This window comes from Dendropsophus ebraccatus, chromosome 8, assembly GCF_027789765.1.
Source record: "Dendropsophus ebraccatus isolate aDenEbr1 chromosome 8, aDenEbr1.pat, whole genome shotgun sequence".
NCBI classification, from domain to species: Eukaryota; Metazoa; Chordata; class Amphibia; order Anura; family Hylidae; genus Dendropsophus; species Dendropsophus ebraccatus.
Window position 1 is genome coordinate 8,065,354 of NC_091461.1, and position 16,270 is coordinate 8,081,623.

Below are 16,270 nucleotides of genomic sequence, written 5' to 3' on the forward strand. Positions count from 1 at the left end.
AGTCTCCACTGCTTGCACTCTGTACACAGTTCCTGTGAGTGCACTCCATTCTATTGCTTACATACTATATATATATATATATATATATATATATATATATATATATATATATATATATATATATATATATATATAACCGCACATCCAAAGAAGATCTTCACTTTAATCGCACTAATGCTGGTGTGATTAAAGTGAAGATTTTCTTTGGATGTGCAGCATATTAGCAAAAATTTTCAACTTGATGAGGCCTACAAATATAACTCTATGAGTTGAGATACCCCTTTAAGGTTCCATATCCCTCAGACTAAAGCTAGGCCAATGCTGTCCTGACTTTCCGTGATAGATGATGGCGGTGGAGAGAAGGATCGGACATAGAAGATTTTCACCGCATGACTTCATTGTTTTGAGAAGGAAAAATGACACACTGTAACAAGCTCATCAGCTCTGTAGGCCCGGCCAGGTCACAATGAGCTTTCATCCCCCATACACTGCTTCTTTTTCAATTTACAGGGATTAATCCCTTTCTTTCCTTTATATATAACCAGGCAATTCTTGACACCTCTATGATGGATTTTCTAGTGGCAAAAAAACAACAACAACAAACAAGCAGATGTGCAGCATCCGCATCCTCTGGGAGGAAGGGTCTTTTTGAAATGCAAAAAAAAAAAGTTTTCCCTTCACATGGGCTCTGTAGCAATGAGTCCTGTGCCCATGTACAGAGCCAAGTACATAATCGCCTCCTCATTTCATCTTCAGGAGACGCAGAATTTTTTCTTCCAGTTGCAGAATTCTTTCTTCCTGCTTCTCAACCTGTTGCAATAAAGGACAAAAAAAAACAACAGATGCATCTCAGTATGAGAGTATTCCCTAACTACACAACTGCAAGAGATCACTCAAAGTCTCATTGTCATTTTCCTTTTTTTTTTGGCACAAATCAATAGTACAAGTGATTTGAAGAAACTGTGTAATAGGTTTTATTAAGCAAAAAAAAAAGCCTCTTTCTGTGCTCAAAGTTGTTTCCCAGCCCCCTCAACTACTTATCTGTGCATTATCAGGCAAAGCTGTCTTCATTACAGAGAAGCAAACTGAAGACTGATTTGCTGAGTCCATTATAACCTTATGGAAGGGGAGGGATGAGTGAGGAGGAAGAGGAGACAAGCAGCTGTGCAGTTTGCAGGCTGTCTGGGCACATAAAACGCTGGATTCACAGGTCAGAAAGGTCAGTGCTTATCTGGGAGCTTAGTGAGATAAGATTGCAGGATGATGTGCTGTGCCGTGCTGCCTTTTCTCCTTTCCGTGCTCACTCATCCCCTTCAACCCCTCCCCCCTCCATAGAGCATAATGTACACAGCAACCCTGCTTCTTCTGAAGTGAAGGGGGGAGGCTGCAAAACAACTTTTTGAGTATAGAAGGAAACTCTTTTGCTTAATAAAACCGATTACAGAGTTTCTTAAAATCGCTTGTACTTTTCACACTAGAATGTGCTTCTAATTCTGTTACATGTTGATGTATTTATTCTATGGAAGTATTGTCACTTATCCATGTCTACTGTTGGAGCTGTTTCCGATGTTTTTTTCCTGACATCAATTTAAATAAAGTTGCCTGTACTATTGATACTTACTGACTCCTGAAAAATGACATGTACATGGGAGTTACGCTTGAAGATTTCCAACCCTACCTCCCCCGCTCCCCCAAATATATATACACACACACAATGGTCTCCACCACCAGCAGTCTCTAAATGCTTTGTACCATCCACAACAAAGAGCAGACAGCTATGTGACAGCATGTCCTGACACAGCGCTCAGCACTGGGCAGGAGGATGGAGCAGATAAGGGTCTAGACAGAAGTGGCGGCTTTCCTCAACTACAACAAACACGCCCTGATGCTTGTTTTACAGACAGCGTGAATTAACCCTGTCTGTGCTGTGCCATTACTACTTGCGTCTCGTCCCCCCACTTGAAAAATTATACAATTCGTGGCCACAAACAGCCGCCTACAAGGGCTCGAAGACCACACATTTCCAGCGTTCTCTCCTACGACACGATATGCACATATGTTCTATTTATTGCTGAGATTTAGGCTTCCACTGCTTTTTCCCATACTATACTCTGCCCCTAGCACAGTCACCTATACAATGTTTCTGTAGATTAATGCACTGGAAAAATACTTTGTACAAACTGCCCTGAGTGTGACTTACTCTCTTCAGGAGATCATGGCAGCAGCAGCCGCTTCCCTCTGTAAATGAAGACAAAAGAATGAGAAAAAAAAAAAAAAAAAAAAAAGAACAAAAAAGTTTATAATAATAAATAAAGTCAACGACCAGAACCAAATCCAACACAACAAAATAATCTCTAGAGTCAGCCACATGAAATAAAGCCAAGCAGTGTCCCACCACAAAGTCCTATAGCATAAGGGTTGGTTGTAGGACATGTGACTTATAAATGGTACAAAACAAAACACCAACAATAAGTAATGATTCTGTACTGAACATGTATAACACATCTAGGACCTTCTTGGGGCTTCAGTCCTGGAATAAAGATGTTGACATGGACCAAGGGGGGGTGAACACACCTCAGTGAAGTCTCTGGACTAGCACCTTCACCTCAAAAGGCTAGAGAAGAGCACCTCCTCACCCCAGCCATTGTCTGTTAAATGAAGCGATTTTATCTCCTCGTCCTCCGGTACTAAGCTTTCCCTGACCTCCCAAATCGCAGAGGCCTTTCGCTCTTATTATGTAAAGTTGTATGGGCTGGCCCCACCAGAAAGCCCCTCTGGCTCTGATTCCCTTCTCTCCACCATTTCGGCTTATCTACGGGACTCGGGCCTTCCCTCCGTGCTAGAGGAGAGCACTGACTCCCTGGAATCCCCCATCACTGCCTCAGAATGGGAGTGGGCGATTACATCCACCCCCTTGGGTAAAGCTCCCGGTCCTGACGGGTTCACCCTCCCCTACTACAAAGTCTTCGGCCCCCTCATGAAGGAACATTTCCTGTCTGCGTACAACGCGGTCTCCACTGGCTTCTCACTCCCCCCAGATTCCCTACGGGCCCACATTTCAGTAATCCCCAAGGAGGGTAAGGATCCCTCTCACTGACAGAACTATCGTCCCATTTCCCTTCTAAATTTAGATCTTAAGTTCTTTTCCAAAATACTAGCGGCCCGCCTGACGCCTTTCCTCCAGTCCATTATACATCTTGACCAAGTGGGTGTCTTGCCCACGAGGGAAGCCCGGGATAACACCATGCGGGCCATCAATATCATTCACCATGCCGGTCATCAGCCCTGCCGTCAATGCCCCTTTATATTTGCTACACTCCGACATATTGGCCTCGGCCCGCATATGTTGGCATGGGTTGGCTCTCTGTACTCTTGTCCTTCTGCCCAGGTCTCGGTCAACGGCCTTCTCTCCACCCCGTTCTCCATATCTAACGGCACACGGCAGGGCTGTCCCCTGCCCCCCCTTATCTTTGTTCTTACACTGGAACCTTTTCTCAGACATATCAGGAATAATGTAAATATCTCAGGGGTGAGTGTGAGGCGAGTGGAGCATAAAGTAGCGGCGTATGCAGACGATCTGCTTTTCTTTCTTACTCATCCTTCCGTGTCTCTTCCTAATCTTCTTTCTGAACTCTCTAGATACCAAACCGTCTCTAATTATAAGATAAACCTGCAAAAATCTGAGGCGCTCAATCTCTCTCTCTCTTCCCCTGTAGTGGACGCTTTGACAACCTCTTTCCCCTTTCGCTGAACACGCTCCTCCTTAACGTATTTGGGGATTCAGCTGACACCATCTGTCGCCGAAATCTTTCAGGCCAACTTTCCACCAATGTTGAAGCGGATCGAATCGGACTTGCTGAGGGGCACCTTCTCCTGGTTTGGGCGCTGTGCTATCTTTAAAATGAATGCCTCGCCTCTTGTACCTTTTCCAGGCCCTCCCGGTGGCGGTGCCCTCGTCCTACTTTAGGCACCTTTCGACAATTCTCACTAAGTTTATCTGGGCTCATAAGCAGCCTCGCTTGGCGAAGGCAGTCCTGTATCGTCCAAAATCGAGAGGGGACTTGGACTCCCTAACCTTTACCACTACTATGCCGCTGCCCATCTTTCCCGAGTGGTAGACTGGCATCGTCATGCCCTAACGAAAATATGGGTTGGCTTAGAGCTGGCACTTTCCCCTATCTCGCTGCTGGCGGCACCAAGGTTGCCGGACGCCTGCCGTCGATTTGCCCGACACCCTACCATTGCCCCGACCCTGAGGATATGCCAAAAGCATCTCTCCTCCGGCTTCCTAGCCCCGCACCCCTCCCCCTTATTTCCGATCCTGGGCAATCCCTGCTTTCTGCCCGGCATGGAAGACCCAGTGTTCCGTACATGGCTTTGTGCGGGCAATTTTCGTGCTTTCTCCTTCCTCTCGGGTACAGCTTGGCTGCCTTTGTCTGCACTCAATGACCTCACGGACCCTTTACCCCTGGGGTTCTGGCGGTCGCTACAACTACATCATTTCCTCCTTTCCCTGCCAAATCCCTCCTGCTTTGCACGGTCATCCACTCAATTTGAGTCCCTTTGCCTGGGCTCAGGCCCCCTCCGCCATACCCTTTCACTCTTCTATGCCATGTTGGGTTCGCCTCCTGAACAGCCTCCGCCTCCTTTTCTCACTGCGTGGGAGGAGGACCTTAGCGTTGCCTTCTCTGCAGCGCAGGTGGAACGTGTCCTTACTTGTACGCATTCCTCATCTATTGCCTCCCGTCTTCAGGAGGCAGGGTACAAACTCCTCTCGCGGTGATATCGAGTGCCTACCCTACTTCACCGGATTTTTCCCGAGGTCTCCCCGCTTTGCTGGAGGAACTGTGGTGGAGAGGGTTCTCTCCTCCACACCTTCTAGAGCTGTACTAAACTGGAACCTTTTTGGAGAGAATTTTGGCGCATCTCTTCCACTTTTACTGATCACCGGCTCCCTTTCTCTCCATCATTCTTCCTCCTGCACTTGTCGGAGATTCCTCTGAAGACCAACCGCCGCTCTGTGCTCCGACATCTGGTCAACGCTGCTCGTGCTTGTATTCCTGCCCTGTGGCGCCAACCTGACCCTCCGGGCATCTCCTTGTGGCTCCGCAAAGTGGAGAATGTTAAGCACCTGGAGGATCTGACGGCGCAATTGCATGGACGCAATTCTCGTTTCTTCCGTACCTGGTACCACTGGGATCAGTTTACTGAATCAACGGAATTTCGGTCTCTTCTGGTTCAGTGAGGACCGACCTCCCCCACCCTGACCCCTCTTCCTCATACTCCCTCCTTGTACTCCTTTCCCTTTCACTCCCTTTCTTCTTTCTTCCTCTCTTCTCTTTTTCTTACTCTGGCTGCTTCCTGAGCGTGAGCTCACTCCCTAGTTGATTATCCCTTTGCATGCCTAGCCGCCTTACCGGGAGCTGCGGATTCCCACAGAGTCCGTTACAGTCTGCTGTTACCATGCACCTGTTGATGTTTTTGTTGACACAATGACATGTCATTGCACCCTGCGGGTGCGACGAGTTGCTGTTTGTCTTGTTATAAAATTGGAAAATGAATAAAATTGAGAATTTAAAAAAAAAATGAATCGATTTTTATCGAGAAACGATTACAAGCTAGACTGTTTCCAGAACCAGAAATCGTTCATCATATTACACAGAACCATAGTTATTTACGATCGTTTAGTCTATCTGATCCCAGCAAATAAGGGAACAAAGTGGAATTACACTGAACAATTAGAAAACGATTACAGGTCAGCACCAAACGAACGATTTCTTGTTGGTCGTTTGATCACTGCTGCATTTACATTAAACAATTATCATTTGAACGATATAATGACAATTTGCACGATAATGGTCCAGTGTAATAGGGCCATTACTATGCAAGTGACCGTACCTTCATCTGACACAAAAGATTACACAAAGCCCCCACGCTGGATACTACTGGGAAAATTACACCATCCAAACCTACTGTGCACCCCCGTCACTGTGCTGACGGGATGTGGAGGAAACCAGTGGAAGCCATTGTGCCCACCTAACGTCAACAGAGGTTGTGGCCCCACTGTGCCCCGCTACTCCACTGGTTCTGTATATACAATAAAGCAGGTGTCATAGCATCTGGGCTTGGAGATTTTGGTAACATAATACATAGGCCAGATATGACAGCCTGTGTTCAGGATAACAACTAATGTGACCATTAAGTGTGAGCTTTCCTACAGTCCTCAGTGGCTATATACATGCCATTATAGTTGGAAACAGCAAAAAAAAAACAAACGTGTATAATATAGACTGATCAAAGACTCTCTTACCTAAACAGCTCTTGGTCATTGGTGTCACAGTGAGACTTCTTGCCAGGCCGTCCATGACCAGCCTCTCCCCCACATGTAGGACACCGTTCTCCTGCTCTCTGTCCACAGACACTCGATATATCCCGGCATCTATGGACTTTACTGTGATGAGAACTTCAGCCCCGAGTAATACAGAAGCCAACGTGGATGTGGCCTCTGGTGACCAGGACTCAGTGACAGGGAGCACATCTACAGGGGGACGGGACAGGATTAAATAGCACAAGTGCAAAAGTAGGACATTTTATACAGAGGAAAATTACAGGGAGCACACACCATGGAGCACACAAATAGGAGACATCCCTTCCTCCTCGGCGTCTCCTGTGCAATAGGGACATATCAGCAGGTTAGATCCGTCTTACCTGCTGATAGTTCCCCTTTATGTCCAGTCAATGATTTAGTAACTGCTAAAGTGCGGTGTTAAGGAGCATGCGGTGAACAAGATTTGGCATATACAGATACACATAATGGATAGCTTTATCATTCACCTCACCTGCGAGAGCGCATTTTGTCAATTGCATGGGAAGCTCCAGAGAAGTTTCCTTCATTGGGAGAAGGCTGGAGAAGGGGAGGACCTCCATGTTACCATAATCAGCATAAGCTATCCTGGCAGAGGACTCATGGACCTCCAGGACGACAGCTCGGTACCACTGACCATCCTCTGAAAACACAAGATGTACATCAAGTTGCTATTGGTATGGCAGAAGCGTATTCCATGGTCTCTTAGGTAAGATCTACAGCTTCTACTTGTACCTGTAAAATCTTCTAATCCTGACAGATTTACACGGCCTTGATCCCTCACTGCATGACTGACAATGTACACCGCTTACCGAGCACTAACATACAATACTCACAATGTTATAACCCATCACTCACTGTGCCCAATGAGGTGCACATCAACACCAACCCCCTGGATGTTATTAGGATGGTGGGTGACAACTGGGGACATGATAAGTAACTTTTAGTGTTCCAAACTGGGACACGAATGCAGTAATGGCTATGAACCGATGGGCTGTACATAACACAACGTGTATTCCTATGGATGGATGTACGGCTACTCTAAGTGTACCTGTCATGAGAAATATCAAGAGTTTTCTTTTAGCAGTCAGGGTGTGAGTGTTTAGACCCCACCTGATCAGAGGAAAGAGCGCTGCCCCGCGATCCTCTCCCTGTTCAGAGACAGCTCCATAGACTTGCATTGTGTCCGTCTCACCATATGAAGCAGAACGCGCTGAGAGTGGACTTCTCCTAGCCTGTTCTCCAGATCGGTCACAAAAGTTTTGACTGGTCGGTGTGTGACATTTCAAGGTTTATTCATGACCATGCCTCTTTCATTGTTTAACCCAATGCGAAGTGGGGTTCATGTGGACAATATGTATGTAGTTTACCTAGAGCAGTGCACCTCATGTGGCCCTCCAGCTGTAGCAAAACTACAACTCCCATCAGGCTATCACATCTATTCTAGCATCTTACGCTGCACAAAGTGATATATGTGATATATGTGATATAAATGCCACCACTATACTAACCAGAGAACTTGGCACAGCAGGCGTCCCCCACTGAAGGTCTGTAGTTATTCTGATCCGTCTCTTTGCTGCAATACTGAAATATTTCCATCATCACCTGTTGGAGTCTCTTCACATCAACTGGGGGGAAGGAGGAGGAACAGAAAGGAAGGTTGACACAGACCTAAACTCTTAGGACCCTATTACTATTGCTATTACACAAACAGACATGGAGCAGGGGGGTGGGGGGTTTGCGGGAAGCTGCACGAGGGGCTGAAGTAAATTACAAATGTAAATGTGAAATAATTTTCACCGGGGTACCCCTTTAAAGAAGATGAATAGCGTGCATAATATGTGGCAGAAATCAAAATGAGTCACAGGAGATCCGGTCTGGATTGGGGATGGTTTGGCGGAAATCTACACTGAAGCCTCCTGCACTTTTCTACAACTCTGACAGATCAACAATAACTAAGATCGGGATGCATCCCGTGGTAGAGGCAGCATCAGAGCCAATCCTGAAGTCTCGTCTATACACAAAATGAAAGGAAGATTTGTTTTCAGTTTTCTCACCTCTGTTTTCCTTTGGGAAGACGTAGAACAGGTCTGGGCTGATCGTCTTCAGAACACACGCAGCGATTGCTTTATTAAGAGGCAGATCCACGGATATCCATGTTTGTGCAATAGAGACTCCTGACAAACAGTGTGAAGGTTTAGTGATGCAAATACCAGACTGCTCCTCGGGCAAAGAGACACGACAATGCCCCATAATCCGCAGCACATTCTCTATCTGCAGTCGGGATCACATCAGGAATCCCGCAGTACATCGTACACTAATGGACCATTGATTTGGGATATGCAGAGAAACTGCAAACATCCAATACAAAAAAGGACAGGACACAACTTGTGCTTTGTAGAATAGAGGAAAAAATAATAACCGTATTTCTTAACAGAAAATCTGGGTAAATTTCCGGACCCATAGGGTTCTATTGGGCACTGCTACTCTTCAGGATTTTTACAGAACAGTGTCCATGCCGGAGAATAGCTCTGGAAAATATATGACATGTCCGGCACAGAACCCTATGGGGGTATCTGGTATTCCAGACAGCATTATACCTCTGCCCACAAGAGGCTGCTACCTCCCCCCAGCATTGCAGCACAGGAGTGATGTCACAGAAGGAGAAGCCAGAGAAGAACACTGCTGCAGCAGGTGAGTATGGTTTTTATTTTGCTTTGTTAGGGTGCGTTCACACCTACAGGATCCGCAGCTGATTTTCTGCAGCGGAGCGGCAGTGGATCTGCAGCAGATTTAGTTAAATAACTGAACACAGCATCAAATCTGCACCATCAAATCTGCTGCGGATCTGCTGCGGATCCTGTAGGTGTGAACGCACCCTAACTCTGTTTTTGTGGCCAGGAAACACTGATGGTTTCCTGGAGCCTCCTACAGACGTGTGAAGGGGGCCATAGGGCTCATTCACACGATCCGTGCCGTGATCCAGAGGAGGATCGAGGCACGGATCCCCTAGCCGGAACCCACTGGCAGTAGAGATGACAGGAGAGCATGATGTGCTCTCCTGTCATCGCATCTACTACTCACCTAATCCCCTATGCAGACCGGCAACATGCGAACACCGGAAGTGGCCTGGACTACACTCCCAGGAGAAGAAAGCAGGGTATTCCAGGCCACTTGTGGTGAACATGAAGCAGGTCAGCACAGGGGAGTAGGTGAGTAGTAAATGCGATGACAGAAGAGCACATCATGCTCTCCTGTCATCTCTGCTGCAGGCGACGGGGAGTGATCCTTGTCGCAATCCGCACTAGGCCATGTTCTATGTTTTCGCGGTTCGGGTTGCGGCACGGATCATGTGAATGGCCACATTTACTTCAATGGTCCCTAAAATTGTCAGTTTTTATGGGACGTGTGAATGCAGCCTTACAGGACTGTGAATGCAGCCTTAGTAAGTGCTGGGCTGCAGACTGTGAACGATGGATTACACAATCGAAAATAGATTTCCATGCTGCATATGGGAGCACAGGCAATGTGGTTCTCCTTTTAATTACATATATGATGTAATGGATCCCGACAGATACCATAACGTCATAAGAACTTTTTAGCAGTGTAGCAGTGTTATTGTTTTTTCTCCCCTTACCTGGTGGATGCCCGCTGGCTGCAGAAAACCCATTCACAGACGTATTATTATGCTTCTGCGTCTTCCCTTGCAGGCAATCATCTGATGAGGAAGGACGCCCTGGACGTGTTCCTTTTTCTGCTCCTGAAGATGATGAGTTACTGAACTGGAATTCTCTTGAAGTGGATAGAGAAGAATTAAGGGAATTTGGTTTACAAGAATCCACAAGAGACGCGACACTGAGAAGCCGATGGTGACTGGGAGGAGGGGAGACAAAGGAGGGCGATTTTCCTGAAATGGGGGTCATAGGTGAATTAGTAAAGCCCGATTCCTTAGTCGCAGTTGAGATGGGTTTAACTTGTTGTACTGACGATGGCGACAACGTATTGGTATGGCGTTGCTTGCTGGCTAATGCTGAAACCCCAGAGGAGCCAGACCTCATAGGAAATGGCTTAGAGGAAACAACCTCTCTAGGAGAGAAGTTCAGGGATCCAGATAGCGCTTTCTGAAAAAGTGAGGGGGGTTTAGGGTCACTGTAGTCTTTGGGACATGATTTGGATGAGTTGTTACAGGAAGGTGCAGTCTGTTTGGATTCAGCAGGTTCCCTGATGGCGGAGGGGATGGATTTAGGAAGGCGCACATCATTAAAAGCCATTGGTTGTAAGCTACCAGAGTGCGATTCTCTCTTGTCCGTTGGGTTTCTAGGAGCAGCATTAGAGGAAGGAAGCTCCTTGTGAGACTTTGGTAAGACAGACTGTGCATCACTCACAATCGATGGACTCGATTTCATGGGCTGCAGCTCTTTGTGTTTCAGAGATCCTTTGTCAGAGTTACAGGTTAGTGAGAGATCTCCTGGAGGCCTGAGGACCTTGCCATCATTCACATCCATACCGTTCTTTGCTGAATCCTCCTCTCGGACGGCAACATTGGCAGCAATCAGTATGTCGGCAATAACGGCACCGCTTTCAATGGCCACCAGCTCAATGGAATAGCCGTGCTTTGTGCGTCTGACGGCTTTAGCCAGCAGCCTCAATCCTACCACAGATTTCTGGAAAGCTTTGGCAGAGTCTGGACTCCAGTTTTCTCCAGCTGGTATTATACCTACAGATACAAAATTTTACCAATTAACAGAAAACACAATCTGTATCCCTGATGGTCCGTTTACGCGGAGGGATTATCGACCGAATTTTCACGCTAACTACCGCATTTGAGCAATAATCGGCTTGTGTAAACACAGCAAACGATCAAGCGACGAGTGAGAAATCATTCATTGTGAATCATTAAAAATTTGCAGATCGCTTCGTGTAAACAGTCTTTCACAGACTCCTCCTATTGTGTGAGATGGGCTTAAGCGATCTTAAAACGATCGCAAAAACTATTTTTTCAAATGATTTAACTATTTTTTATCAAACGATTGGGCGAATTATCGCTCTGTATAAACAGACCATAAAGTTTCTTATTTATGAGGGATATCACTGTAAGGAGTCTTCTGCTGTAGCTATACAGCCCAACAATTCCAGCATAACTGGGTGACCCTCTAATGTGAGTTGGAGCCTCCTGACTCCCCTCTGATAGGAAACATTGGAAGGATCAGCCATGGAATTTAAAGGGAATGTGTCACCAAAATTAGTGTCCGATACTAAAATTTGTTCTTTTATTCTAATTTGTTTTGTGACTTTAATTTTTTTCAATTTCACTATTTGTAGATTGTTATGGGGGCGGCCATATTGCCAGGGGAGCTGCCTGGATGATCCTAAGGGCCCTATCACACAGGACGATTATCGTGCTAAAAATAGTTATATCATTCAAATTTAAACGATAATTGTTCTGTGTAATTGCAGACAACGATCGAAAAATCTTTTGTATGTCGTTGATTTAAATCTGAACCTAAAATTATTGTTGAACGTTTGCTAATCGTTCGCTGTAATTCCACATTTGTTCGCTCAAGTTCCACATTGTTCACTAATCGTTCAATGTAATTGCACATTGTTCATTGTTTTGCTAGGATCAGAGGGAATAAACAAATCATCGTATCTATTGATTGTTCTGTGTAATATGAATAACGATTTCAGGTTAACAATAAACAATCTCATATGCAAATAATTATCGTTAGCCGTTAATCATTAAAAATCGCTCCGTGTAATAGGTCCCTTAGACTATACGGTCTGCTGCCACCCCTCCTATTACATGGAGCAGTGTGCGGCAGACAGTCGCTGTGGCTATTGTGATCTTTCAAACTGTTGCCAGGTGTTGGCTGGATGTGCCAATATTGGTTAGGTATAATAGGGCCTATATTTTTTTCATGCAACAGTTTGTTTTGCTCTATTATTATGCAAAACAAGAGTCCGTGGAGCCTCAGTTACGAGTCTCAAAACGCTGTTCTCCTTGAGTTCAGTGATTACTGTGTTTTGTTGCTCTATTATTAGCAACTTTTTGGCTTTTATGAATTTACGAGACAGCCGTAATGTAGGATTTATGGTTTCGTCATACTGCGTCCTTCACGCCCAATCTAAGACATTATCTGTCCACAACTCCACCATGTATTAGTGTGTGCTGCCCAATAAAAAGCTACACTCACCAAACAAACTACAGCAAATGGCTTGAAATGGAAACTCTAGGAAGCTGGAGGGTATCTTGCACAGTTTGTCCAGCGACGCGTCTTCTATGTTTCCATAATCCAAAAACAGGATTTTTGCATCACCGGAAGGAGTGAAATCTTTTACCTGGGCTCTGTACCAGTTCCTGTCACCTATAAAAGAGAGACGATGCATAAACCATTACCACATAAAAACACAAAAACAGCACATTTGTGCAGCCGACACAAGTATGGGTAGATTTTATTATTAAGCCAGGCTCGTATGAAACTGTGATGGTATAAAGACTGTAGACTAACAGGAGACGATGGAGCACATTTACTGAATGTGTGAAGAGAGTTAACTTGGACAAGACAGTCTAATAATGTGATCCCAATGGCTGTTTCATAAATTTGGAGCATCTTTATATACTTAAAGGGGCACTCTTCCAGTACTTATTAGCTGCTGTATGTCCAGCAGGAAGTGGTGTATTGTTTCCCATCTGACACAGTGCTCTCTGCTGCCACCTCTGTCCATGTCAGGAACTGTCCAGAGCAGGAGAGGTTTTCTATGGGGATTGGCTGCTGTTCTGCACAGTTCCTGACATGAACAGAGGTGGCAGCAGAGAGCACTGCGTCATACTGGAGAGAATACACCACTTCCTGCAGGACATTCAGCAGCCGATGAGTACTGGAAGACCGGAGATTGCTTAATAGAGATAATTTACAAAACTATATAACTTCTAAACTTCTAAAAATCTCTTAAATAACTTTACATGCCCAGGTTAACTAAACAATAAAAGACAATGGGAAAACAATTGTTCTGTTACAATATTATTATTGGAGGTGCCATTGTAATGTGCCTCTTACCGGCATAATATGCTCCACAGATCTCCTCCCTGGCAGGATGATAGGCCTCTGACTTGTGCTGCATACAATACTCCCCAAGGGTTATATTCAGCTTATTTAGAAATTGTAAATCTGCAGGAAAAAGAAACAAAAATTAAAATAATCAAAAAATCCAACAACTAAATAAAGGGAAGGTACTAAACCAAAGCACATCATAGACAGACCAACACTGCCGGGATACTGAGTGCTGATCTCCATGGTCGCTGCTTGTTTATTCAGCCTTCAAAAAGCTCCATCAGACAATTCACCGCTGTCGCTCGCACACACACTACCTACATGAGGCAATATGCAATGGATAACCATAGTTTATATGGCTGCACCAAAACAGCTGAACTATGGAAACAATATCATGGGAAACAGTGGAAAAGTATAAGTTAAAATTGGTGCTTTGTTTATCCTGTGTTAGGGTGCATTCACACCTACCGAATCTGCAGCGGATTTCTCGCTGTGGATTTACAGCTAGATCCGCTGTGGATCCAGTCCCATTCATTCCTCTAGAGCACATACTTGCAGCGGGATTGACATCCCGCTGTATGTGCTTTAACCCCCCGCAGCCCTGCCGCCAAGAGAATACATTACCTGGTTTGCCGGGTCAGGCTCATAGGCAGCCGCGTCGCCAGAGCAGGTAATGTATGCTCTCGGTGGCGGGGCTGCGGGGGATTAAAGAGGATGTACCATGAGAATAGTAATAATGAGTTATACATACGATCCTGTCGGCGCTGCAGTGTACAGTCAGGCGCCATGGAGCTTATTTTAATCCGCCCCCTGATTCCCGTTATTTTTGCCGATATATGGATATGCTAATTAGCCGCGGTGAAGCACCGGAGGCCCGGCGGCTATAATTCAAGCTAATCTCCACCCCCCTCTGTGACGTGCCTCCTTTGTTTATGCTAGCACGCCTCTTATTCTAATGCAGGATCGCTTGCCGCACAGCCTCGCCTCCTCTGCTCTGCCCGGCGCTGCGTCACCATGCCGGGATCACGAGAGCTGTCATCAGAGCAGGGTATGAGTCCTACTGTGCAGGCTCATACCCCGATTTATGCTCCGGTGTTGAGGACTTATCCCTAACAGTGGGGAATTGCAGCTGCCAGCCCAAATCGCCATCAACACCGGAGCATAGAGCAGGGTATGAGCAATCCCGCTGCGAGTACGTGCTCTATAGGAATCAATGGGACTGGATCTGCAGCGGATCTCGCTGCGAATCCGCAGTGTGAAATCCGCTGCAGATCCGGTAAGTGTGAACGCACCCTAAGGCTGGGTTCACACTACATATATTTCAGTCAGTATTGTGGTCCTCATATTGCAACCAAAACCAGGAGTGGATTAAAAACACAGAAAGGCTCTGTTCACACAATGTTGTAATTGAGTGGATGGCCGCCATTTAATGGCAAATATTTGCTGTTATTTTAAAACAACGGCCGTTGTATTGAAATAATGGCAGTTATTTACCGTTATATGGCGGCCATCCACTCAATTTCACCATTGTGTGAACAGATCCTTTCTGTGTTTTTAATCCACTCCTGGTTTTGGTTGCAATATGAGGACCACAATACTGACTGAAATATAAGTAGTGTGAACCCAGCCTTAGGCTATGTTCACACTACGTACGTCTCCGGACGTAGCGCGTTCCGTGAATAAGCGTCCGGAGACTTACATAGTTTGCGTACAATGGAAAGTATATGATACGGATATAAAAAATGAGCCAGACTGTTGTTTGAGGACGAAAATGCCGTAACTTACGCCCGTAGCGTAACATGCGGTCCCGTACGAAGTGGTGATTTCATTTTTGCAGCTTTTTGTGCCGATCCAAAAGGTTCTGTGGGGTGTCCAGGGCTAGGAGAAGCTTTCCAAGTAAAAGACCGCTGTCAGATCGCTAAGTAGGGCGCTCAGGAAGCGTAAGTAGACTTCGGGCGTAAGTTCGCGCTCCGTACGTAGCCGGCCGCAAGTAGCGTAAATCCCCGTCCGGAGTTTACCGCGTATATGTCCGGCCGCGAAAATATGCGGCCGGACATATACACAGTGTGAACATAGCCTTAAAGTGAATGGGCCATCAGGTATATCGCTGTGCGTTTTTTTTACCTTAACATATTGGCATGGGATGCCAGTGGCGCAATACTTTTTTTGAACAGCCTCAGCGCTGGTCTTTTCGGGAGCACCGGCTCGTCCCAAAGCACTGGGAGCAGTGCTGACGAAACCCCTCCCTCCCTCTGTGACCCAGCATTATTAGAATCAATAGAGCTGCATCACAGAGGGAAGGGGATAACGCTACACTATGCGCACTATGGCACTGTGTGCGGAAAGCCAGTTAATTAAAGAAGGACCGTACCACCGCCGATCCCTTAAGGTAAAAAAAAAGCTCAGAGATGCACCTGATGGTCCATTCGCATTAAAAAAAAAGATATGTACCCAAAATGATGAAGCAAAAAACAAGCCCTCACACAGCTCTGTCGACAGAAAAGTAAAAAAAAAAATTAATAGCTATATATACAAAAACTATAAAAATTTGATATAGTATTCATATTGACCCAAAGCATAATGTTACTTCTTACGGTTCTGTGGTTATGCCATCTATTAAAGTTTATGGAGACATATCCTGCAAGGAGCTGGATACAGCAGCGGGATGGAAAGTGTTAAAGGGACAGTTTCATCAGAAAATGACTTCTTGTCTAAATGGTGTTTTTATGTTAAACATTTTTAAAGAATTTTTGGTGATGTTTTCTTCTGATTTCCATCTACATTCTAAAATAATCCTGGTATCTTGCAGTTTTCATTCTCACCACTAGAGCTAAAACTAAGCTGAGACTTCCTG

General features: G+C 45.6%; 1 protein-coding gene across 9 annotated transcripts in view; it reads right to left on the reverse strand.

The window, feature by feature from the left end:
* Positions 1-329: 329 nt before the first annotated feature.
* TDRD1 (tudor domain containing 1) overlaps positions 330-16,270 on the reverse strand; it is a 55,549-nt gene continuing 39,608 nt past the window's right edge. For all 9 annotated transcript variants that reach the window (XM_069979747.1, XM_069979740.1, XM_069979741.1 and 6 more), the window contains 9 exons: positions 13,423-13,533; positions 12,559-12,729; positions 10,002-11,081; positions 8,422-8,541; positions 7,876-7,992; positions 6,840-7,007; positions 6,311-6,538; positions 2,201-2,238; positions 330-810 (listed from right to left, as the gene is read on the reverse strand). In XM_069979747.1, the coding sequence (XP_069835848.1) occupies positions 742-810; positions 2,201-2,238; positions 6,311-6,538; positions 6,840-7,007; positions 7,876-7,992; positions 8,422-8,541; positions 10,002-11,081; positions 12,559-12,729; positions 13,423-13,533 (2,102 nt within the window). In that variant the 3' untranslated portion in view covers positions 330-741. The remainder of the gene's footprint in view (positions 811-2,200; positions 2,239-6,310; positions 6,539-6,839; positions 7,008-7,875; positions 7,993-8,421; positions 8,542-10,001; positions 11,082-12,558; positions 12,730-13,422; positions 13,534-16,270) is intronic.